This window comes from Erythrolamprus reginae, chromosome Z (genome assembly GCF_031021105.1).
Source record: "Erythrolamprus reginae isolate rEryReg1 chromosome Z, rEryReg1.hap1, whole genome shotgun sequence".
Taxonomy (NCBI): Eukaryota; Metazoa; Chordata; class Lepidosauria; order Squamata; family Dipsadidae; genus Erythrolamprus; species Erythrolamprus reginae.
The window spans coordinates 141,246,479-141,273,767 of NC_091963.1; the positions used below are offsets into that span (position 1 = coordinate 141,246,479).

General features: G+C 40.3%; 1 protein-coding gene across 1 annotated transcript; it reads right to left on the reverse strand.

Annotated features, from left to right (window-relative positions):
* On the reverse strand, nucleotides 1-21,718 carry LOC139153471 (vomeronasal type-2 receptor 26-like). Its single transcript, XM_070727438.1, has 6 exons — nucleotides 21,660-21,718; nucleotides 20,276-20,567; nucleotides 16,981-17,835; nucleotides 13,039-13,266; nucleotides 4,205-4,331; nucleotides 1-896 (listed from the first exon to the last, which is right to left on the reverse strand). Exons 1-6 carry the CDS (start codon nucleotides 21,716-21,718, stop codon nucleotides 1-3), a joined length of 2,457 nt encoding a protein of 818 aa, XP_070583539.1.
* Between the last annotated feature and the right edge of the window lie 5,571 nt (nucleotides 21,719-27,289).

Consider the following 27,289-nt stretch of genomic DNA (forward strand, 5'->3'; position numbering starts at 1 on the left):
TTATTTCTTTACCAACTGTTCCTTTTTGTTCAGATTAGGCTTCAGAATAATAATGTAGCATTTTGGGGCAAAAATGCAACCCAGTAAACCAGCTGCAGAAGCCAAAATAGAGAAGATCTCCACAGCCACCATGTATTTCCCCTTGGTGCTGAGATAGGTGGGAACAAATGATATCCAGACACTGCAAAAGACCAACATGCTGAAGGTGATAAATTTGGCTTCATTGAAACTATCAGGTAGCTTCCTAGCAAAGAAAGCCATTGTAAAGCTGATAGTCGTCAAGAAACCCATAAAACCAAGGACAGTATAAAACATGAAATTAGATCCTTCATTGCATTCTAGGACAATTTCTTCAGCCATAGAATGCATGTCTGAATCTGGAAATGGAGGAGAAATTGCCAGCCATATACTACTGATGGTGACTTGCACTAGGGAGCAAGAAAGAATGATAACATTGGCCAGCCTTTTCCCTACCCATTTCCTCATTTTGGAGCCTGGCTTAGTGGCCATGAAAGCAAGAACCACTATGATTGTTTTAGCCAATATGCAAGAAAGAGCTACAGAAAAGATTATGCCAAAAGTAGTCTGTCGCATGAGACATTTTACTTGATCAGGTTGCCCAATGAAAAGCAAAGTGCAAAGGAAGGAGAATAGGAGAGCAATGAGAAGAATGTAGGTGAGGTTCCTATTGTTGGCTTTGACAATGGGAGTTTCTCTGTGTTTAATGAAGATATGCAGCACCAAAACTGAGATGAAAGAAAAGAAGACAACAGCAGTTGTCAGGCTAACTCCCAGAGTTTCTTCATAAGACAAAAATATGATGCGTTTTGGAATGCAAAAATTGTAAGCTTTGTTTGGATATTGATCTTCTGAACATGGGAAGCAGTCATCTGCATCTGAAAAAGAAATTATACACTCATATTTATAGATTTTTGATAATATGGGAGAAAAGATAATTAATCAAACTTGCCTGTCATCAGCATTTGTATGATAAAAAAAAGAGAAGGGCAACAAAGATTATAATGCTAAAACATGTAAAAAACAATTGCTGGAATCAGGTCTGTCTAGTTTAGGGAAAAGAAGGACTAAGGGCAATATGTTAACATGCCCAAAAATCTAAGGTGCTTCCACAAAAAAGAGGGAGTCAACCTATTGTCCAAAGCTCCCAAAGGTAGGACAAGAAGCTAGCTAATCAAGGAGAGACGCAACCTAGAACTAAGAATAAATTTCCCGACAGAATAATTAATCAATGGAACAACTTGCCTCCAGAAGTTGTGAATGGTCCAACTTTTTTAGAAGAGATTGGACAACCATTTGTCTAAAATAGAATAGGGTTGTCAACCTCAAGGCCCACTGGCTAAATCTGGCCTGTGAGGTATTTAAATTTGCCCTGCAGGGCTGGTCTGCAAATATTAAATGGCCAGTCCACAATGCCTCTACCAGCCAAAACACACAGTGTGAGGGGCAGCCTCCATGCACCCCATTTTTGCCCTCCCTGGCCTCTATCAACACTTTGCCAGCCAAACATGGGCTGCATGGATTCCCCATGGATTCATTTTGACTGGCAGAGTGCTGCAGGAGGCCAGGGAAGCCAAAAATGGGCTGGGGGGGCATACATGGCATCTGAGGGGCCCATTTTGGATTGCAGAGAGCTACAGGAGAACTGGATTGGACTGGATTATAATTATGTGGCCTCAAGTAATTGCCTGATGTGGATAAAAAATAAGCAATGTTTAATGCTGGATTTAACATAATGTAAATCCATTTAATCTACAATCAACAATCTATAATTGACAGCCATTTCTCTTTATTATCCTGGAAATTTACTTCTGTTGTTAAATTTTGTATTATCATGTTATTTATGCTATTTTATTTTTATTATTATCTGCCTGGAAAAGCAATTTACTATTAATCAATAAGATATAAATTTAGAAATAAAAAGTTTAGTGGAGTATGAAGAATAAATAATAAATGTTTGTCAGTAATATCTGGTAGAAGAGAAAGGAATTATGGAATGAAAGAAGAGACGGGGGAAAATACTGTACATCTTGTGTCAAACACCCAACATGGCCACCCTGACCATTCCCACTCTGACCACCCTCACCCTCCAGCCACCCATAGAGAGAAAGAGAGAGAGAGAGAGAGAGAGAGAGAGAAATCATGGGTGGGTTCCAGATTCTGTTACTGCTGGTTCACTCAGGGACATGCTGCACAAGCACATGCACAGTATTAAAAAAAAACCAAGATGGCCTATTGCGCTACTGAGAGAACCGGCTTGGGGGTAGTCAGGCCATTAAGTTACTAATGGTTCTATAGAACCAATCAGAACTGATGGGAATCCCCTCTCTCTTTCTCCCTCTCCCTCTCCCTCACTCTCTCTCTCTCCCACACACACATAGAGGTTCTCTGAGATAACACACAACCCTGATGTGGCCCTCGATGAAATTGACTTTGACATCCTGGTATAGGACTTCCTGCCTGAGCAGGGGGTTTGACTAGAATACTTCCAATTCTGTTATTCTGTTATGGCAATGTATAAAGCAAAAAACAAAAAAGAAATTCCAATTGCTTTAATGTAGAAAATGTCTATTGGCCTGTATGCTAGAGAATTCTAGAACAAAAGATTTCTGCTCTATAAAGAAGAGGAACATATATGCTACCCATTCTGATACCTATTCCAAGAAACCACACAGCACCACTTACAATCAACATATAGATTTTTTAAAAATCTATATTACATAACTGAATTAGAATTTTTTTGTCCATTTTATTTATTTATTTATTTATTTATTTGTTTGTTTGTTTGTTTATTTATTGGTTTATTTATTTATTTATTTATTGGTTTATTGGTTTATTTATTTATGTATTTATGTATTTGTTTATTGGTTTATTTGTTTATTTGTTTATTTGTTTATTGGTTTATTAGCTTTCTATCATTAGAAAACCACTACTTAATATCTTCTAATGATCCTTTAAGAATTCTCTTTCCTTAGAGTAAACATGTAATAAAAACTGTCTTGAGACATATCAATGTTTGAATTCCTCTGGGCTTCCAAGAATATATTGTGAGAAGAGGAAATTTGGAATTTGCATAATAGGTCTCAGAAGAATAATAGGCCTTAAATGTTATATGAACAAAGTTTTAGTTAGAAAGATTGAAAAGTGTATCAGAACTATTTAAATTTTTTCTGTGTTGTGAAATGTGATTTTGACAACTATGTAGGGATCTGAAAGTAGACAATAGATAGAGATTTGAGATGTACATGTGTATATGCGGAGACTGTCACTAAGACAGAACAAAGAAATAAGTTGTGAAATGCATGAAGAAAAGTATAAAAAGAATATTTTGGCGTGAGTTCAGGGAGTCTGGCCATAGCTAATCCTTGCTGGATTCAGCTACATCAGTGGGCTTCATTGTAATGGGTTGTTAATGGAAGTTGTTAATGTAATGTATGATGGATTTTTCTCATGTTCTCAATTGCTCATGAATTTCAAAGTAAGATCTATTTTTTGTGTTTTGTCTGTGTTTCTTTTTTTAGTGGAATATTTTTTATAACAGATGGTTAAGGGCATAACTGGTTCTACAAAGACCCTCCTGACTATGACTGCCACCTGTTCTTCAAGAGGAGTCAAAAATCCAAGAAAAAAATCCCAGATTATGCACAGGATCTGTTTGGGATACCGCCATCCCATCTAAGACAAAACGTGGTAATTCTCCCTGAAGCCACTTGGTTTTGCCAGGATTTAGTTTCAGACTGTTGCTCCCGAATCAGCCCTTAAGAGCCTCCATGCACTGTCAGAAGGAGGGTACACTTTAACTCTCCATGGGCTTTTTTGCTTCCCAAAATCCACTGTCAATAAATTATGCTTGCTGAACTAACTCAGGCCTCACCTTTACCATTTATTTCAAATCTTTCTGAAAATCATAGCAGGTTCATTCCACCAACTCTTGAAATCTCTTTACCTTCATAGAAACCATAAATGAAAAGATTTATTTTTATGGCCTGGTTTATATTTCCCCTAAAAAAGATAACATGATATTTGAGTAGATGTCTAATCAATATTTTTTTTGTATTATGGACAAATGAATTATGATGAATTATGGACAAATGTGTAAAGAGATGGTAAACTACTATTTATAATTAGTCATATAAGGCATTGCACAGAATACATAGCAATGAAATCTCTGCTTTTGATCTCTTACCTGTCTTGTTTGAAATTTTTCCTTCAGGACATTTAAGGCAATCAAAGCAGCAAAAGGGTTTGCCTTCTATTTTTATTTTGCTGTAGCCTGATAAGCATGGAGGATTGCACAGAGAAAATGGCTGGACCTTTCGGACATTAAGAAGGAAAATTGACAAATTATTACTTAACAGTTCAAAAATTCTTGCATTAAATATTTGACTAGTATTTAAGGCATATGCAGTGGTACTTTTGGACCCATCTGCTTTGAAACTCATTGAATTCATCATTTGTTTGATACAATGAAGAAACTAACATATACTCAATGAAGAAGCTAACATATATTGTTGATGTCAGCTACCTTGTTGATATTAGCTACCTTGTGACTCCTACCTTTATTCCTTATGAGAACAATTTGTTTGGTTCACATCCTTTTTGGTACTCATCATGCCTCCCAGAACCAATTGACAATGACTATCGAGGTACCACTGTACTAAATAAATATTGTCAACAGGACAGAAACACACATTGGGAGAAGCAAGCAGCCTTACTCATCTTACAAACAAAGCTCAAAATATGGGAAATATCTGCAGTCCTATCTAAGCATAGTACACAAAAATTCCTGTTGCAACATCTAGAGCAACACTGGAGAGCCAGTAAATCTGAGTCTGACCGAACATTGTTAAGAGCCTTCATTAGGACTTATCTAGTGGTGATACAGACTGCAAAATGTTTGCATTTTTCTGCTCTTATTGTATCCGTGGATTCTCACACTGCCCCTTTTAGGGTGATCCAGTCTCTTCTCAAAGTAGAAGCGGAGGAATTCGTTCAGTTTCTGACAGATAAAGTCATTCAGATTCAATACCAATGAAGAAGAAAAATAATAGGTCACAAAAGAAACCAGCATGGCTGCATAAAGAGCTCTCTGACAAATTGAAAGACAAAAAGGATAACTTGGGTGTCCTAGGTCCCTGAGAGCCAGGAGCTCATTGCACCAATAATGTACCCAAGACTTCTGTCCAGCAGACAGATAGTCATAAATGTGACACTCAATGCAAAACACTGGGAAGCTCTCCTCCCCCTGCCGCTATCTACCTCCATTTCTTATTAATATGTGTTTACTGTTATTAGTATTCAAATTACTATTTTTTTAAAAAAAAGATATTTGATTTCATTTTCTAAATATTGATACTTTTTATGTTTTTCATAAGGTTAATAATTTTATTCCCTTACTCACTTCCATTGAGTAGCTTTGTAGGCTTTGGTTTGTAGGCTTTGGTTCCTAACAGTGACCCTTTTTCTGCTCTGCTAGAGAGTCGTGGGGGCCCTGGGATTACCCTGGGATTACCCAGGAACCTGGCTGCGGTTGGTGCAGGGAAGGGGGCCCAGACATTGTGTGCCATTGGGTGGTTTGGGCCAAGACCTGTATGTTATTTTTTACTCTTGTTACAAGCCTTTGTTCATTGTGAGCTTTAGCTTTCCTCACTTCATCTTTACAGGCTCAGGCTATTTGCTGGTATTTGCCTTAGTTTGTTCCCCTTCTTTCCACATTTTATACTTGTCCTGGTGGGAGGGAGGCTTCTTGTAATGGTTGATTAGATTGTTAGAAACATCGAGAGATGGGTTTGTAATGGAAGTGTTGACCACAAAGGTTATGGACATCATGAGGCATCTAGAGAGGCTGATAGATAGTGCTGGGGTGGAGCCAGCTGTCATGGTACATGGCAGTACTAATGACATTGGGAAGGCTAAGCAAAAAGTTCTAGAAGCCAAATTTAGGTTGCTAGGTAGAAGATTAAAGCCCAGGACCTCCAAGATTGCATTCTTAGAAATGCTGCCTGTTTCATGTACAGGGCCAGCTAGACAGGCAGAACTCAGGAGCTTCAATGGGTGGATGAGGCAGTGATGTTGAGAGGAAGGGTTTAGATTCATTAGGAACTGGGAAACATTTTAGGACAAGTCACACTTGTTCAAAAGGGACAGTTTACACTTGAACCATAATGGAACCAGACTGCTGGTGATTAATATTTAAATAGTTAATATTAAAAAAGCTTTTAAACTGATCCCTAGGGGCAAGTTGACAGGAGCTGGGCAGCTTCCAGTTTGAGAAGGTGCACTGCCAAATACAGAGGGTGGAAGTTATGCACACATTGATGAGTCAACAAGAAAACTACACTGTAATAGTCAAGCAGAAGGACATGGTAGGCCATCTACAAATTCTACAGTCAATTTCTACAGTCAAAGTAGAAACTGCACCAGAATATTACATATAAATGTTTGTACACAAATGCTAGAAGCCTTTGAGCAAAAAGAGGGGAATTGGAATGCTTGGCAAAAGAAAATAATATTGATATTATTGGCATAACAGAAACCTGATTGATGGATGAAAACCAATGGGACACAATGATTCCAGGTTACAAACTTTACAGAATGGACAGGAGAATGAGAAATAGTGGCAGAAATTTCAAACTCACCCACAGAAACATTGTGGATAAAAATCCCAAGACAGAAAACTAATCTGACATTAGGGATCTGCTATCGCCCTCCCAACCAAACTCCAGAAGCAGATTGCTATTTGAAAAATGCATTTAAGGAGGCCTCAAAAAGAAATACAGTAGTCATAATGAGGGACTTCAACTTTCCCCAAACAGATTGGGTAAATTCATGTTTTACACCTGAAAGAGAGACAACATTCCTCGACACGTGTAGCTGATTATTCCCTTGAGCAGATGGTCATGGAACCAACCAGGCAAAAGGGGATCCTGGACTTGATTCTAACTAATACACATGATCTGGTTCGTGATGTCTTTGTAACCAAGTCCATAGAAACCAGCAATTACAACATAGTAACCTTCAACTTAAGCATGGATAGCAAATTGTCAGTGAAATAAACTAGAACAGGAAGAGGAGCATTTGCAAACTCAGACATGAGCCAGACATGTGCCAAACATTTTATTTATTTATTTATTATTTGGTATTGTATGCCGCCCCTCTCCGAAGACTCGGGGCGGCTCACAACAAGTGAAAACAAATCATAAATAATCCAATTAATTAAAATATTTAAAGATTTAAAAAACCCCATATCCTAACAGACACACACACAAGCATACCATGTATAAATTAAACGTGCCAGGGGGAGATGTTTAATTCCCCCATGCCTGACGGCAAAGGTGGGTTTTGAGGAGTTTACGGAAGGCAGGAAGAGTAGGGGCAGTTCTGATCTCCGGGGGGAGTTGGTTCCAGAGAGCCGGTGCCGCCACAGAGAAGGCTCTTCCTCTGGGGCCCGCCAACCGACATAGTTTAGTTGACGGGACCCGGAGGAGGCCCACTCTGTGGGACCTAATCGGTCGCTGGGATTCATGGGGCAGAAGGCGGTCTTGGAGATATTCTGGTCCGATGCCATGAAGGGCTTTAAAGGTCATAACCAACACTTTGAATTGTGACCGGAAACTGATCGTCAGCCAATGCAGACTGCGGAGTGATGGTGAAACATGGGCATACCTAGGTAAGCCCATGACTGCTCTCGCAGCTGCATTCTGCACGATCTGAAGTTTCCGAACACTTTTCAAAGGTAGCCCCATGTAGAGAGTGTTACAGTAGTCGAACCTCGAGGTGATGATGGCATGAGTGACTGTGAGCAATGAGTCACGGTCCAGATAGGGCCGCAACTGGTGCACCAGGCAAACCTGGGCAAACGCCCCCCTTGCCACAGCTGAGAGATGGTTTTCTAATGTGAGCTGTGGATTGAGGAGGACGCCCAAGTTGCGGACCCTCTCTGAGGGGGTCAGTAATTCCCCCCCCCAGGGTAATGGACGGACAGATGGAATTGTCCTTGGGAGGCAAAACCCACAGCCACTCCATCTTATCCTCCAACCGGTGCAGAAGGATACCATGGTCGATGGTATCAAAAGCCGCTGAGAGATCGAGGAGCACCAGGACAGAGGATAAACCCCTGTCATGGGCCCGCCAGAGATCATCCATCAACGCGACCAAAGCGGTTTCCATGCTGTAACCGGGCCTGAAACCTGACTGCTGGGGACCTAGATAATCGGCTTCTTCCAAGGACCGCTGGAGCTGGAGTGCCACCACTTTCTCGACAACCTTCCCCATAAAGGGAAGGTTGGAGACTGGACGATAGTTGTTAAGTACGGCTGGGTCCAGGGAGGGCTTCTTGAGGAGGGGGCACACGAGCGCTTCTTGATAGAGTGTTGGAAAAACTCCCCTCCCCAAGGAAGCATTGGTAATCTCCTGGGCCCAGCTCCGTGTCACCTCCCTGCTGGCCGAGACCAACCAGGAGGGACACGGATCCAGTAGACAGGTGGCGGAACTCACAGCTCCAATGGCCTTGTCCACTTCATCAGGTGTCACCAGATCAAACTCCTCCCAGGCAGGTGGACAAGTATGTGCCCCAGTCATCTCAACTGACTCATTGTCAGTCGACTCTGACAATTGGAGTCGAGGTCGGCCCGGATCTGAGTGACTTTATCAGTGAAAAATGTGTTAAACTCCTCGGCGCTACTCTGCAAGGGCTCCCCAACTCCCCCCTGGTTAAGAAGGGAGTGGGTCACCCTAAACAGAGCGGCCGGGCGGGATTCCGCTGATGCAATCAAGGTGGCATGGTACGCGCATCTTGCCGCCTTGAGCGCCACTTTGTAAGTCTTAATAAAAGCTCTTACAAGTGTTCGATCAGATTCAGACCTACTCTTCCTCCATCGCTTCTCTAGATGTCTCTTTTGGCATTTCAACTCCTGGAGCTCCTCGTTGAACCATGGGGCTGTACGGGGTCTAGCGCCACGGAGAGGTCGCAAAGGCGCAATCCGGTCGAGAGCCTCCGCAGCAGCCGTATTCCAGGCCTCCGCAAGAGACTCCGCCGAACTGTGGATGAGTGCCTCTGGAATAACCCCAAGCGCCGTCTGAAAGCCCTCTGGGTCCATCAGGCATCTGGGGCGGAACATCTTCATTGGTTCCGCCTCCCTGCGGGGAAGGATTGGAGCCAGGAAGTCAAGCCGTAGTAGAAAATTGTCTGACCATGACAAAGGCAATGCTTCTAAGCCCCTTAGTCTCAGACCATTTCTCAATTGCTCAGAAAGGAATACCATGTCAGGTGCGTGCCCTCCCTTGTGAGTCGGACCCTGTACTACTTGAGTCAGGTCCATGGCTGTCATGGTGGCCATGAACTCCTGTGCCAACCCAGAGGTTTCGCTGAGTGATGGCAGGTTGAAGTCCCCCAGGACAATCAGTCCGGGGAACTCCACCGCCAACCCGGCTACCTCCTCGAGTAGCACAGGCAGGGCTTTTGACATGCAGCTGGGAGGCAGGTACGTGAGAAATAAGCCCACCTGGACCCCTAAGTCCAACCCCTAAGTCCAACTTCAACAAGAGAGACTCGCAACCCGCAATTTCCGGAGCAATGAGTCTATGCAGGTAAAGGCTCTCCCTGGCTATAATAGCCACTCCTCCCCCCCTTCCCTGGGGTCGAGGTTGATGCCATATCTGAAACCCGGCTGGGCAAATTTCAGAGAGAGGAACACCTCCCTCCGGGCCCAGCCAGGTTTCAGTAATACACGCCAGGTCGGCCTCCTCATCCAGGATCAGATCCCGGATGAGGAGAGCTTTATTTACCACCGACCTGGCGTTAAGCAGCAGCAACCTGAGTCCAGGGCCAGAGTTACACTCATCACCAGTACCCAAGATTGGGCTTACAGAGCCAGAACAAGGGACCGTTATTAAGCAACGGTCCCTTGTTCCCCTGGAATGGCTAGCTCTGTGGCCCCTGCCATATCTGCCTCTCCCCAGCAACACAGGGATATTCCGACCCTCTGCCACCCCAGAGATCGGTGCCCCTTCCTCTCCTGTCTCCCTCTCCTATCTCCCGAGCAACTGAACCGAAGCCTCAAAGTCAGGAGCTCAAGCTATCCACACCAGTCTCAGCCTCCACACGCTGGATTACAGGCCCATGCTACCCAAGTCTGGCTTCGATGTTCAATTACTGCAACACTCTCTACATGGGGCTACTCATGTAGAAACTTCAGATCATGCAGAATGCGGCCGCGGGAGCTATCATGGGCCTCCATATGTACGCCCATGTCTTGTCAAAACTCGGTGGCTTGCATTGGCTGCCAATCAGTGTCTGGTCACAATTCAAAGTGTTGGTAATGACATATAAAGCCCTACATGGCATCGGACCAGAATACCTATGGGACCACCTTCCGCTACACGAATCCCAGTGGCCGATTAGGTCCCACAGAGTTGGCTTTCTCTGCGTCCCATCGACTAAACAATGTCATCTGGCAGGACCTAGGGGAAGAGCCTTCTCTGTGGCAGCCCCAGCCCTCTGGAATCAACTGCCCCCTGAGATTCGAATTGCCCCCACCCTCCTTGCCTTCCATAAGATGTTGAAGACCCATCTATACTGCCAAGCATGGGGGGATTAATTTCTTCCCTTACCTTTCCTGACTCAACATATGAGATTGGTATGATTGTTTAGAATTGTTAGTTTTTTATAATAATAGGGTTTTTAATATAGTTTATATTGGATTTGTATTTTATTGTATCTATTGTTGTTGTGAGCCACTCCGAGTCCTTGGAGAGGGGCAGCATACAAATCTAATTAATAATCCTAATCACAATCACAATCACAATCACAATCATAATCATAATAAACACACAGACCTTAAACTTTCACAGAGGGAATTTCACCAATATGAGGAAAATAGTAAAGAAGAAACTAAAAAGAATAGTAAAAAAAGTCAAATCCCTATAAATGCTTGGAAATTGTTTAAAATATGTTACAATAGGCTCAACTAAAATGCATTCCAAAAAGAAGAAAGAGGACTGGAAAGTCCAAGAGTTTCTGCTACACCAGTCTAGCATACCAACAAGGTAAAGGAGGTTATTGGAAAGAAGAAAAGCTCATTTAAGAAGTGGAAGACTTTTCCTACTGAAGAGAATAGGAAGGATCACAAACTCTGGCAGACTAAATGTAAGGCAATAGTCAGGAATGCCGAGAGATTTTGAGTAGCATATACCAAAAAAATATTTAAAATAATAACAAAAACTTTTTAAAGGAAATTTGAGAGCAGCACAAAGACCCAGCCAGTTTTCTGTCATTTCCCCTTTAATCCTGGCCATTTCGGGCTTTTCTGGGTTGCCAGAGGAGCCTTTCGGTGGTGCTTAAGGAGGCTTTGGCAATCCAGAGCGAACAAAGTATTTTCCTTTCTCTGGGTGCTTGGAGTGGGAATAAACCACTGCCAGCACCCAGAGAAAAGAAATGCTCCCTTCGCTCTGGGCAGCCCAGAGCAAACGGAGCATTTTCCTTTTTCTGGGCGCTTGGAGAGGGAATAAATCACCTCACTGTGGTAATTCCCTCACGCTGCCTCCCATACACCCGACGTGAGTAAGGCAAAAGGGGACGCTTCACCCCAGCCAAATCTACTCAGCTTCAGCCAACCACAGTGAAGGAAAGGTGCCAGTTACAAAGTGAGTGAGTGAGAGGAGATGGGAGCCTTTCAGCATGTGAAGGAAGAGGAAACAGGTAGCAGCCGCCGCCTTTCAGTCAAAGGAGTGGGAGGTTCCTCCCTCTTGCTCACCTGAGGTTCTTTTTCTGATGCAGGGTATGGGAGGCAGCCTCGTGCCGGATGTATGGGAGGTGCGTACTCCTCCTCGCCACCTCAGAGTCCATCCTTTTATTTTAAGCCTTAAAAGTTTGGATTTTTTTTATTCCCCTCACCTCACCTTCTTCCTTCGGCAGTGACTGTCCTCCTCCTCTTCTTCCTCTTTCTCCTCCCACCAAAATTCTGAGCTTTTATTTCTTTCCTATTGGGTTTTCATGCATTATTTGCTTTTACATTGATTTCTATGGGAAAAATTGCTTCTACTTTTCTACTCCTTAACCTGGTCACGGAACAAAGTTCTTAAGTAGAGGTACCAATGTATATCTTTATTCCCTGTTTCTCTAATTCTTGGGTAGATTTCAATTCTCCTTTATCTGTTAAAATATCTTTATATTGGGCAATATTCCCTCAATTAAATCTAATCAGTTACATTGGTGCTTCTATTGTTAATAACCCACATAATTTTTTCATACAGCATTTTTCTTTTTTCTTTTCCCACACTCTATACAAAGTGTTCCTTATATAAGGTATCAGGAAATAGCTGTGTATTTTACTTCTTCCATACCATAAAATTTGTACCATCTTATCTTTAAGTCATATCCCTCCCAAACCAAAAATCCTCTGCTTCTTAGTAAAATATATTCTCTCATCCATATCAATACTGCAGCACATCATAATATAACTCCCAATTTGGAAGTCCAAATCCACCTTTTAATCTTACATCTTGTAACCTTTTTGTATTATATTATATTTATATTTTTACATGTATACCTTTTTTCCTGTTGCCATACATGATTATATTTACTTCTTTAAAAAAGTTTTTCTCTAATCTTATTGGTGTTCAAAAAATTCTTCAATTATCACTGATGTGAAGAATCTCACTACTTAAGATAAACATATTGCCACAATTCCTGGGTAGGAAAATTGTTAATGTACTTATATCTGTTACACAGGGGATGTCCCAGATTGCAAGTTGTAGGAAGCTGTGTGTTACTAAAGTGTGCCACTTTACATAGTGTTGCTATTTGAGGTTGTGATTCTAAAACCCGAATGTTCCCAGAAATCATGTAAATTCTGGTACAGAGTTTTCCCTTATATTTTGTAAATTCCCCTTTATAGAAATCTCCCTTCTAATCATTGTAAATTTTTTGTGTTGGTTTCCATCATGTTCACAAGTCACTTTGAGAAAAGAGTCACTAAACATTGAAGTAGGAAATAAAAATAAAATTGGTGCCAAAATTACCTGGTTAAATAGAGTAGGCCAGATTATTTCCTCTGCAGAAATAATAAGAAGATTTTTTTGGGAAGTCACTGGAGCTATATTTCCAATTTTGATTCGATGAAATGATTGGTTGGGGAAGGTGACCCAGTTGATAACATCAAATCCAGTTGCTAGCTCTCCTTTTTCATCAAAGAAAACCATTTCTCCAGCATTGTTGTTAAATGAAACAGCTTTCAGATAACAATAAAACTAAATAGAAATAATTAAAATGATGTTTTACCAATTAAAAGTAATGAGCAAGTATGAATGAAAGATCTTTTATAAGCTATATGTTATACTTTAAAGGAAATCCAATCAACAAATATAATATGAGGAATGTTTATTGTTATAACAGAAACTTTAAAACCTGCTAGAGTTTTTTCTAAAAAAACATTTAGGTATTTAGAATTTTTTTAGTATTCCCATGCATGTTGGAAGTAATATTATAATCCATATTAGTTGGACCAATATTGTTGACCTTTAATGGCATCCTGGTTATTTGCTGTTGCTCACAAGCTATGGTGTCCTTAGAACATTTTGAACATTTGATCTATGAAAAACTAAATAAAAATCATTTGTGGTCTGCCTATTGGTCTCTGTTCAATGCTTCCTTCTTTCCTTAAATAATTACATAATTACATAATTGCTCTCAATCCAGCTCTTCTGTTATTTAAAAGGAACAATGATTTTAGTTAGAAGAAACATTTGTTTCATAAGACTAAGTGATTTCTAGGCAATGAAGGGCTACCAAAATTTTTAGTACCACAGTGCGGGCATGGCTTGTGCATTTTATTTCAACATCTTTCAGTGCAAATTGGGTGCTCTGGGGTGGACCTCCATTTTTGCTACCACACTGCACTCCCCTATCCGTCCAGGCAGTAGCCCACCCCTGTTTCTAGGGTAATGTTTTGATAGAGCAATCACAAACTTCTGTGGCCTACAAGGACACATTCCTTATATTCTAACAATCCCATTCATTTGGAAACTGATTTATTTCACACCGCCCTTATGTTCCTTCTAAAACTGAATTAACATTTGACATTGCCTCCTTCCCAGTATTGTTGCAACCTACAGTATGTATAGAATAGAATAGAATAGAATAGAATAGAATAGAATAGAATTCTTTATTTGCCAAGTGTGATTGGACAGAAAAGGAATTTGTCTTTGGTGTATATGCTTCATAAAGAAAAAAGACTAAATATATTTGTCAAGAATCATAAGGTACAATATTTAATGATAGTCATAGGGTACATAGGTTTAACGTTATCCTGACCTATTAAGGCAAAAGCTATGTACCTTTGAAGTTATGACCTAGGAGGTAGTTTAGTTTCAGAATTCTCTTATTAGCTATAGATATTGCAAGGCAGCCATGCGGGCTGTCATGGTATATCCATATAACACCTATGCTCTGGCTACTGATTAGTCTCTGGTCACAATTCAAGGTGTTGGTTATTACCTATAAAGCCCTACATGGCTTAGGGTCAGATTATTTACGGGACCATCTCCTACCATATACCTCCCAGATCACAGAGGGTTGGCCTTCTCCTGGTACTGCCAACTTAGCAATGCAGATTGGCGGAGCTCTGAGGGAAGGCCTTCTCTGTGTCCACCCCATCTCTATGGAACCAACTCCACCCAAATGTCTGTACTTCTTCCATACTGTTAATCTTCTGAAAGGCTATGAAGACCTGGCTTTGCATGCAGGCCAGGGGGCCACGAATTTACACCTTTCATGCCCAAATTGTATTGAATGTTATGTTGTGTTGATTGGGGTAGATTCCACTTACCTTCGCCACTGGTTCGAATCATAATGTTTTGCACATATGTGATCATTACGCTCATATGCATGCATGCATCCCTTCATGCAATTCTCCTTCTGCACATGCTCAGAGGCAAAAGGCCCTTTTTCAAGCAGCAGCAGAGGAAAAAATTTCCAACCAATAAAAATATTCAGGAATCCCCCCCCCCAAAAAAAAAAGATGGTGGCACGCAAAGACTGGCACCAACTGAACCAGATCTGTGACACTATCGAGATGCCAACCCACCACTGTTTATTAGTTATAGGGTGATGGTTTTCCCAGTTGCAATCTATGGCTGTGAAACTTGACCATAAGGATGGCTGAGCACCAAAGAATTGAGGCCTTTGAACTATGGTGATGGAGAATCCTTGGGGAGGGTCAACATCAATGTTACCTCTAAGCTGCGTGAGTGTGCGCCCGCACAACCATCAGGACACCCCCATGCACTAACTTTTGAAGTGGCGCAAAGCCACGCCATCCCAGATCTCTCACTTGCTCGCCTCTAAGATCTGCCGCTAAGATCTGCCAAAGAAGATCCAGATTGAGAGCGAGGGGAGAAGTGATGGAGGGGAGAGGGGGAGGGGATCCCAGGCTAGGGATGGCACGCAGGGGGAGGGTTGTTGGGTTTAAAAGGCTGCTTGGTTAAAAACCTGGGCTCCCCCCCACATGGCTGGAAGTCCCCCGGGGTGGAGCCCAGCCAGAGAGAGATTTCGCAGAAACAAAAGTCTTCTCTCTGGCCAGGCTCCATCCCTGCGGGACTCCCAAGATGTGCCGAGGGGACACCTTGCCCCCAGGATCCCTGGTTGCAACCCCAAGTGCCTTGGACTCCCTTTGCAAGCCAGCCCTCAGCAAAGCCCAGGCTGCACAGGGTGAGGAGACGGGGGAGGGGAGCTCATCCCTGACTAGGTGACGGCGAGGTCTTCCCATTGCTCACCTGCCGCCGGCTCACTGCATTCCTCCCGCTGTTTGCCCGTCGCCTAGGCCCTGCCGCCAGCTCGCTGCATTCCTCCTGCTTCTCGCTTGCCACCCAAGTTCTGCTTCTCGCTTGCCACCCAGGTTCTGCTGCCAGCTCGCCACGTTCCTCCCGCTGCTCGCCCATCACCCAGCCACTTGCTGCTTCCCCCCCACCTCTGCCATAGGGAGAGAAGGGGAGGTAAAGAAAGAGGGAGAGAGAAAGAAAGAGAGGGAGAGAAAAAGAGAGGGGTGGGACAGAAAGGAAAGAGAGAGAAAGAGGGAGGGAGAGAAAGAGAGAGAAGAGAGAAAGAAAGGCAGAGAGGGAGAGAGAAAGAGGGGGAGAGATAGAAAGAGAAAGAGGGAGAGGGGAAAAGATAGGGGGAGAGATAGAAAGGAAAGAGAGAAGGAGGGAGAAAGGCAGAGAAAGAGAGAAGAGAGAGAAAGGAAAGAGAGAGAAAGAGGGGGACATGGAGAAAGAGAGGATGAGAGAAAGAGGGAGAGAGAGAAAGGAAAGAGAGAAAGAGGGAGGGAGGGAGAGAAAGAGAGATGGAGGAATAGAAAGAGAGATGGAGAGATAGAGAGGGACAGCGAGAGATATTCATTCATTCATTCATTTATTTATTTATTTATTTATTTATTTATTTATTTATTTGACTTCTATGCCTCCCAGTCCCAAAGGGACTGCCGCTCAGACACTATACTTTTCTGCCCACACTGAAAAAAAATTAGAGGGAACATTGGTCAATATATAACTCCAATTAAATAAATAAAATAAATAATACTCCTGCGAGTCAATCAGTCAAGGCAATCATACTGGTCAGTGCTAGAGGAGATCAATCTTGACTGTTCTTTAGAAGGCTAGATCCTTAAGATGAAACTCAAATACTTTGGCCACCTAATGAGAAAGAAGGACCCAACAGAGTAGAGCCTAATACTGGGAAAGATTGAGGGCAAAAGAAGAAGGGGACAGCAGAGAATGAGGTGGCTGGATGGAATCACTGAAGTAGTAGGTGTCAGCTTAAATGGACAACAGAGGATGGTAGGGAATAGGAAGGCCGGGATTGAACATGACTTCCCTATTAACAACAACAAGAAGCTATAAAACTTCTTGTTGTTAGCTAGCTGAACTGGCCATTATTTAAAGGGGTATTTCAATTCATATCATTTTTACCTGCCAGGACTGTTGACTGAGTGTCCGGAGTTCCCAAGCATTTCCTCGTTTTCTGCTCCTAGATGAAAACATGGCTTGCAGAGCATGGGCCATTACATAGACAGCATTGTAAATGCTATAACTTTGCCCAGTTATACTAGATTCAATCACAGATTCAGGAAGAGTCTCCAGTGACTCCTCACCAGTGCATTGATTATCACTGTCCACATCTAACCCAGCATTTGGGAAAGAACATTCAAATGCATGTTCCCAAAACACTCTTGTCAAACTGTCCTCTTCTGAAGAAGAAGGCTTTCTCATCTGAATAAATTTCCTGAACCCTAATATCTCCTTTGAGGAAACCCCCAATGATATTGCACCATGGATAAAATCTAGGCACCTGTATCTTTGAAAGGCAACTGATGTGAATTCCATTTGTGCTGGCATTATCCAAACTTTGTCTTTCATCTTCATTGGCATGTTTTCATATTCTGAAATATATGGAAACATTCTAAAAATAGGCATGTCCTCATTTTTACAATATATAATCACAACATTGACAGTACTTCTCATAACAGCCTTATACACCAAAACATAACCATTAAGTTGAACTTCGATATCATTGGTAACAGATTCCTTTGGCATTTCTTCCATGAAGTCAAAACAAATGCCTTTCTTAGAAAATAAATCAAGCCTATTCTGTATAAAGCTCTTTCCCTTTTCAGGGTTTTGGACAATGAGACCAATCCATCTCCACTGGAAGTGAAGCAACAATTGGACTATCCCCATAATTTGAAGATCTTCATTTGGAAATAATTGATGGAAGAAAGCAGCTTGTGTGTTGTCATCTGTCTCTGCAGTTGAACCATATATGAGCTAAGGAAAAAAGAAATTAGATGTACTTCCAAATCACTTATGTCTAGTTTAAAGATCTTATTTAAATGTTAATATTCTCAAAGCAAGGACAAAGTTGATTACTCTTTGAATATTCTTGTTTCTAATACATTTTTTATTTTATTTTGTAATAAAAATTCAATTTTCAATTTAAACAGTGTGTTTAAAGAGTGTTTATACATACATACATACATCAATATTATACTCTCAAATTAAATATATTAATTTAATAATATTTTCAATCTTTTTAACATCTTCCACTGTGAAAACCTTCAAGGAGTTATTGCTTTGAACTATAGAATTTGGTCTTGACTTTAGCATTAATGGAAGATAATAATTCTTCAACTTGGAAAGGAACAGCCTAAAACTGTGGTTTTGGATACTAGAAAATGAAAATTTAAAGATATTATATGGACATTAAGCTCAAATCAAGAAAGTTGTAATAGTAAAACCCTAAAGACAGTACTGTAGATGGGTAAAATGGAACTGTGGATATATGAAGAATTGATGGAGATCTTCACATCTATATGTGAAGTTTTAAACCTTGTAATGGGTTATGAGGAACTAGAAACATAGAAACATAGAAACATAGAAGACTGACGGCAGAAAAAGACCCCATGGTCCATCTAGTCTGCCCTTTTACTATTTCCTGTATTTTATCTTACAATGGATATATGTTTATCCTAGGCATGTTTAAATTCGGTTACTGTGGATTTACCAACCACGTCTGCTGGAAGTTTGTTCCAAGGATCTACTACTCTTTCAGTAAAATAATACTTTCTCATGTTGCCTTTGATCTTTCCCCCAACTAACTTCAGATTGTGTCCCCTTGTTCTTGTGTTCACTTTCCTGTTAAAAACACTTCCCTCCTGAACCCTATTTAACCCTTTAACATATTTAAATGTTTCGATCATGTCCCCCCTTTTCCTTCTGTCTTCCAGACTATACAGATTGAGTTCATTAAGTCTTTCCTGATACGTTTTATACTTCAGACCTTCCACCATTCTTGTAGCCCGTCTTTGGACCCGTTCAATTTTGTCAATATCTTTTTGTAGGTGAGGTCTCCAGAACTGAACACAGTACTCCAAATGTGGTCTCACCAGCGCTCTATATAAGGGGATCACAATCTCCCTCTTCCTGCTTGTTATACCTCTAGCTATGCAGCCAAGCATCCTACTTGCCTTTCCTACTGCCCGACCACACTGCTCACCCATTTTGAGACTGTCAGAAATCACTACCCCTAAAATATGTAGACAATATAGTGTTGGAGAACCAAGAAAAAAACATAGAAAGACAAAATTTGAAAGCAAAAATATATGATTTCATCAGAATTTACAGTCGTATAGAAAGAGTAGACAGGGGAAAATACATATTGCAAACAATTCAAGTAAAAAGTAAAAGGTGGAAGAGTGGGAGGAATCTATGAGGTTGGAAGAAACTTAATCAAATAATATACTGAAAAGGTAACAAAAGAATTAAAAAGGAAAGAAAGTATAGATTCAGAAATAATTATTTTCATATTCCAGTACAATTACTATGATAATTATTTCCTTTTGTTGTATTATTATTATTATTATTATTATTATTATTATTATTATTATTATTATTATTAATTAGATTTGTATGCCGCCCCTCTCCAAAGACTCGGGGCGGCTCACAACAGTAATAAAAACAATATAGTAGTGGAACAAATCTAATATTAAAAAAACATATAAAACTCTATCATTATTTTTTTTTATTAAACCAAACAGCACATTCATACCAAACATAAAACAAAGTACAGTATAAAAAAGCCTGGGGGAAAGGTGTCTCAACTCCCCCATGCCTGGCGGTATAAGTGAGTCTTGAGTACTTTACGAAAGACAGGGAGGGTGGGTGGCAGTTCTAATCTCTGGGGGGAGTTGATTCCAGAGGGCCGGGGCCACCACAGAGAAGGCTCTTCCCCTGGGGCCCGCCAACCGACATTGTTTAGTCAACGGGACCCGGAGAAGACCAACTCTGTGGGACCTTATCAGTCGCTGGGATTCGTGCGGTAGCAGGCAGTTCCGGAGGTACTCTGGTCCAATGCCATGTTAATAAACAAAGCTCCAGAAATATATGAACTGCAAGAATGAATAGAAGCCTCTGGATTATGCTATGTTTACATATGTTTCAATTACATAATTTAGCATGTAGATTAGATATCAGAACTTTCTAACATTTTGAATAATTCCTTTCTGTCCCACCCTTGATGACATTTATTTTGATTTTTAGTTTGATTGTGATTTTAACTATATGAGACAATGTTGATTATCCCTTTGCTTTGAATGTTTCTAACACTAATAGCATTCAGAAAGGTAAAATTTGGAATAGAAATTAAACTAAATCAAGCAAAAAAAATGTATTTAGATTTGATTCCATTTTTTTATGGGATGATTCTTACCTGTGGGATCTTATATATACTTAAAATGTTTGACATGTACTGACCAATGTAAGCATTATGTCCTGCAATTATAGATATTACATTGTCCTTGAAGTCACACTTGTAGTTTGGGATGAATCTTCCCTTTGTAGAGAGAAGCTCTAAGGTAGCCAGATAGATCCATCTTGCCAGGATATAGCTATTGGACATATGGATACCAAGCGTGATGTTTGGCAAGAGCCTGGAATTCTCATTGATTTCTTTGATTGCAAATTCCAAAGCCAAGATGTGCTGGTAGTTTTGCATATAAAAGCTGAAATGAATTTTACAACATGTACTGCCAAATCTGGAATTGGCTGAATTCTAATTATATCACACAAATTTAGATTGTGCAGGCCACAAGTACTGATACAGGGGGATGCACTAGCACCAAACACACAATTTCTTCAAAATATTCAAGAAAGAGGTAAAAGCAATATAACAAAATATATGCATTCAGGGATCCCAATTTCAAAATGCAATAATTAGGGGGGGGGGGGGGTGTTTCCTTATTTTTTATTTTTATTTCTTACCCTAATGCCCTACTTTACTCATTCAATACAGTGGAAATTTCTGAGGAATATTTGATATAATACCTCTACATTTTATAAATGACTAAAAATGACTTATGAAATCCAAAAACGGAGATAAAATTGTCTTCTACAGCGCATGGGATCAATGGTAGAAATGGGTAAAACAATTCAAATACAGTGAAAAGTAAAGGAAATGAAATAAACAAATCCAAAAACACAAAGAACTCACCCCAAATAGGAAAAATATTATATTTCAGATAAGAGATATAGCAAAAAAGAAAAAAAAATATTGATGGATGGTTATCTGATAAATTGTGAAATGTAAAAATTATTAAGATATACAAATATATACAACAAATTTTGAAAGGTCGCAGTTTTAGCAGTCAACAGTACAGTTGAAAACCCATTTTGTTTATGTGTGTACAATGTTTTGTTAGTTTCTTATTCGTTTTTGTTGTTTGTTTTTTCTTTAATGCATTAAACTAATAAAGATTATTTTATATTAAAAAAAACCTGCATGTAGGACTAACTGCAATTATGCATACCTTATCATATCACTGGTATGAAGCAATGCTTTGCAGACCTTTATTTCATTGAAACTTCATCGAGTTATAGCCATATCAAAAAATTTAAAACAAATTTATACCTGGTAAAATGGTACAACAAAAAATAACTTGCGTAACAGATAGAAATTGAAGCAATATTATTGAGAGAGAAATAATAGTGCAGATAGGCAATTTAACATTCATTCTCGATCTTAATTCAGTCATGTCACAGTCTTTAACTATTTTCTCTATTTGCATTACCGATACTTAAAAACAGGAATTACATACAAGAATTCATCAATCAGTTCATTTGATGGATTTCTTCTGAATGTTACATTTTCAGACATCATATAAATTTGAGACGAAATGCCTGCAATGACCAAATCTTCTGAATGATATTGTTTGTGCTTAATAAAAGGTTGGTTTCTTATAGAACATTTAGAAAGGCTTGTAATAGTTTCTATATAGAAGGACAATATTGCTGCATAGGCAAAGAATAATAGCATTTTGCAGACCAAATTTATCACTCAGCCATTTGCTCACTCCATTAGGATTAGGCATGTGAAATGGGACAGCCTAAAATACAGTGTTTCACGAGTCTGCTTTAAACTAGAGGTTTACTTTTTTAAAAAATCGTGACAGGATTTTGTCCTCTAACTGTACCATTAAAGAGAAAATAATATTACATTTTTGTTCCTGTTGAAATATATTACTTTTAATATTTTCTGTAACTCCTTAGAGATTGAAAATAAGAATGCATAATTGATCATGATTGCATAGATCCAGACGTGCTCATGTACACAAACTAACTTGTGATATACAGGGTATTGTAACCTGGAATTAAAGACAAAATCATTGTGGTGAGAGACAGAAAGAACTAAATGAGAACTGCAAAAGGATTTGTTCCCCAATGTCTGTAATTGGTTTCCAACTGAGAAAACAACTGAATTCAAATGGAAATTTCAGTCACGATTAAATCAAATGAAGCATTTTTCTCTTTAGATATTGTAAAAATAATACAATTAATCAAAGTACTGGTATTGTTGTCCCCAAAACTGGGCTCTTGCTTTTCCTACCAGTTATCCACTCAGGTTAAGGTTCATCCCTTGCCCCCACAGTCACAAGTTCATCACATGAACCTCTCCAGTTTCAGCTGGTGCTGAAAAAAGATGATCTTGAATCTCTGGAAATAATTTGTTGTGGTTGTATTTTCCCTCTCATACAACCACCCTCCCCAATTCCCACAGTATTATTCTACTTGTGGCAGTACAAGACTCCCCCTCCCCACCCTCAAGACAAAAGTGTGTCCTACAAAAGGATAGAAGAAAAGAACACAGGCGGTTAATATCATATTTAAATCACATTTAACTGCCTCTTCCTGCCCAGGGGGACCCTTTGGTTTGTTTTAGTATGTTTGTTTGTTTGTTTGTTTGTTTACATACTAATTTACTTACTTACCTACTTACTTACTTACCTACCTACCTACCTACTTACTTACTTACTTAATTCGACATCGCCCAATCCCAAAGGACTCAGAACAGCTTGCAACAATATAAAAAAGATACAAATACAATAAAATATAAATATCTAAAACTATAAACCCCAGTTAAAAACCCACAACTCAAACAATCCAATCAACACACACACATGCATACCATTCAGTACAATTCAGCCATGACAGATGTCAAATTCATGGCCTCCAGGCCTGCCAATAAAGCCAGATCTTCACAGCCTTTCGGAAGGCCAGTAAAGTGGGAGCAGTATGGAGGGGGGGAGTTGGTTCCATGGAGCTGGGGCGGCCACAGAGAAGGCCCTCCTCCACGGCCCCACCACCCTGCATTGCTTAGTTGACAGGATCTGGAGAAGGCCAACCCTATGTGATCTTATTGGTCTCTAGGAGGTATATGACAGGAGACGGTCCTGTAGATAATCTGATCCTAAGCCATTTAGGGCTTTATAGGTAATAACCAACACCTTAAATTGTGACCGGAGATTAATCAGTAGCCAGTGCATCTCGCAGAACGTAATGGTAATATAGGTACTGAGGTACACCTATGACAGCTCGTGTGGCTGCATTCTGGACTATCTGCAGTCACCGAACACTTTTCAAGGTTAGCCCCATGGAGAGTGCATTGCAATAAGCAAGATGGGAGGTGATGAGGGCCTGAGTGATTGTGTGTAAAGCCTCCTGGTCCAAATAGGGCCGCAACTGGTATACCAGGCGAACCTGGTTAAAGGTCCCCCTAGCCACACAAAGGGATGGTGACAAAAGGCTTAGCTGTGGACCCAGGAGGACGCCCAAGTTTAATTTGTCAGCTTTCACATTCCAACTTTTAACCCAAGTAGCCTCAGACAAAGACTATCCCTTCCAATGGATTAAATATTGTAATTGACTTCTAAATATATGGGATTCTAATTTTTTTCCACTTCATAGTTTGTCTCCCCCTGTATTATTACTGGGGGAGATGGTGGCTGGGTATGAGGTATTACATTGGTCGGTCAGTCGCAGTTGGTGATAGCAGGAGGCAACAGGTCAATTTCTAGGTCTCTTTTTGTGGGGTCTTCTCCCCCCTCTGTTTAATATCTACATGAAATCACTGGGTGAGATCATCCAATGGCATGGGGTGAGTTATCATTAGTATGCTGATGATACTCAGCTTTACATGTTCACTCCGTGTCAATTAAGTGAAGCAGTGGAATTAATGTATCAGTTTCTGGAGGGTTTGAATGGGTGTTAGAAGACTTAGACAAGGAATCTTTTCTCACAGTCATTCATGCCCTCAATAACTACAATGTCCTCTACATGAGGCTACCTTTAAAGAACATTCAGAGACTGCAGTTAGTACTGCAGCTGCACGAGTCATCATGGGACTTTCAAGGTATACCCATACCTTGAATCTAATCTAATCTAATCTAATACAAATCTAATAAATTATTATTATTATTATTATTATTATTATTATTATTATTATTATACCTCAACACCACTCAATGAGCTGAACTACTGACCCTCTCAGAAAGGGTCCGCAACATGGGCATCCTCCTTGATCCACAACTGACTTTAGAACATCACCTTTTGACTGTGGCCAGGAAGGCATTTGCCCAGTTTCGTCTGGTGCACCAGTTGTGGCCCTATTTGGACAGGGACTCTCTGCTCACAGTCACTCATGCCCTTGTCACCTCGAGGTTCGACTACTACAGATCATGCAGAAAAACCACCTGCAAGAGCAATCATGGGCTTTCCCAGATACGCCCATGTCACACCAACACTCCGCAGTCTGCATTGGTTGCCAATCAGTTTCTGGTCACAATTCAAAGTGTTGGTTATGACCTATAAAGCCCTTCATGGCATTGGACCAGAATATCTCCGGGACCGCCTTCTGCCGCACAAATCCCAGCAATGGGTTAAGTCCCACAGAGTTAGCCTTCTCCAGGTCCCGTTGATGAAACAATGTCGTCTGGCAGGGCCCAGGGGAAGAGCCTTATCTGTGGTGGCCTTGGCCCTCTGGAACCAACTCCCCTCAGAGATCAGAACTGCACCCTACCTGCCTTACCTTTCGAGTCTTCGGAGAGGGGCGGCATACAAATCTAAATAATAATAATAATAAAACTCCTAAAAACCCACCTCTGCTGTCATGCATGGGGAAATTGATTCCCCCGGGCCATTTCATTTTATGTATGGTTTGTTTGGGATGCATGACTGTTTTTTATAATAAGGGTTTTCAACTGTTTTTTAACCATTAGATTTGTACTGTGTATTGTTGTTGTAAGCCGCTCCAAGTCTTTGGAGAGGGGTGGCATACAAATCTAATAAATAATAATAAATCTAATAAATATTGCAACGCTCTCTACATGGGACCACCTCTGAAGAGTGCTCAGAAACTTCAGATCATGCAGAACGCAACCGTGCGAGCAGTCATACCCATGTTTTGCCAACACTCCGCAGCCTGCATTGATTGCTGATTGGTTTCTGGACACAATTCAAAGTGTTGGTGATGACCTATAAAGCCCTACATGGCATCAGACCAGACTACTTACGGGACCACCTTCTGCCACATAAATCCCAGTGGCCAATCAGGTCCCACAGAGTTGGCCTTCTCCAGGTCCCGTTGACCAGACAATGTTGTCTGGTGGAGGCTAGGGGAAGAGCCTTCTCTATGGCAGCCCCTATGAATCTCCCTCTGGAGATTTGGACTGCCCCCACCCTCCCCGCCTTTCGCATGAGCCTTAAGACCTATCTATGTCACCAGGCATGGGACAACTAGTATATGCCCCCCCTTCTGATCATAAAAAGTTATGTGTGAGTATGATTGTAATATTGAGTGTTGATTGTGTATTACTGCTTGTTTTTTTAAGATAATGGGTTTTTAGCCATAGCATATCATAGTTTTTATTTCTATTTCATATATCACTATGCACAAGTCACAATTGCTCATATAACTTGGTTGCTGAATGGACTTGACTCTTTTCTTTCTGTGGGATCTTGTAAATGCTTAGAATATTTGACATGAATTGCCTTATGTAAGCATTATGTCCTGCAATCACAGATATTACATTGTCCTGGAAATCACACTTGTAATTCGGAATGAATCTTCTCTTTGTAGAGAGAAACTCCATGGAAGCCAGGTAGATCCACCTTGCCAGGACATTGCTATGGACATATGAATACCGAGGGTGATGTTAGGCAAGATCCTGGAATTTCCATTGATTTATTTGATTGCAAATTCCAAAGCCAAGATGCTGGTAATTTTGCATATAAAACCTGAAATGAGTATGAGAACATACGTTCATAAAGTTGGAATCCGGTGCATCCTAATTTATGTTTTCGATTTTTGCATTTTGCATTGTATATCTGACTGTTTCAGACAACTCGTCTCCAGACAAAGAGTAAAGTTAAATAATAATAGATGCAAATATCTTCCTGATATAACTGGGCTGTAACATTTGACTTCTTTCTATCCATTTGAAATATCCCTAAGTAAGATTGAATTGCAAAAATAATTGTTAATTATTATTTCCTACCCTAATATTCTATTCTATTTTTTCTTTAAAAAAACAGAATTATAAGGATTGCTTTTTATGTATATTAATTGGATTATTTTATTATTGTTCTTGTACATGTTGTGAGCTGCCCCGAGTCCTCGGAGAGGGGTGGCATACAAATCCAATTAAACTATACTCCACTACTCCTGCTACTTTTCTTCTTTCTTTTTATTCAAATCGAAACAAACAAACAAACAAATGAGATGCCATTGCTGACTTTCTTTTGTACATTGTCTAGTTATTGCCACATGGAATGGAACGTTCTGAAATTAAATTATTATCTGCCCAATAAATAAAAATCCAACAATAATTTGGTAATAATATCATTATTAAGAAGAGAGAGAAATAATCAAGCAGCAAAGGCAAACCAAATTTCATTCTAATTCAATCATGCTACAAATTTTAACTATTTCTGTATTGAATTGCTTAAAACTAAGAATTACATACATGAAATCATCAAGTAGTTCCTTTGATGGATTTCTTGTGAATGTTACTTTTTCAGACATCATGTAAATTAGACAGGAAATGCCCGACCAAATTTTCTGAATGATACTGCTTGTACTTAATAAGAGGCTGGTTTCCTACAGAACACTTACCAAGCAAACTATTAAATTCTGCACACAAGGACAGCATTGCTACAGATACAAAGAATAATATCATCTTGCAGACCATTTTATCTCCCAGCCATCTGTTTATTCCATTAGTCATTTAAAGTAGGACAATTTGATATTCATTATTTCATGAGTTGGAGGTGTAAGTGTCAGAATCAAAGGCCTTTGTTCTCCAGCTGTGTCCTTGAGGGGGAGAATATTATATTTTTATTGCATGATTGAAAATAACAATGCACGATTAATAATAATTGTACAGATCAAGAA

Bases quoted from the DNA above. Each gene is read 5' to 3' on its own strand.
- LOC139153471 (XM_070727438.1), bottom strand. From the start codon at position 21,718: ATGTCTGAAAATGTAACATTCAGAAGAAATCCATCAAATGAACTGATT. The intron at 17,836-20,275 runs GTAAGAATCATC...TTTTTTCCTTAG, and splicing joins GTATATATAAGATCCCACAG to CTCATATATGGTTCAACTGC. The intron at 4,332-13,038 runs GTAATTTTGGCA...AATGTCCGAAAG, and splicing joins GGCCTACTCTATTTAACCAG to GTCCAGCCATTTTCTCTGTG.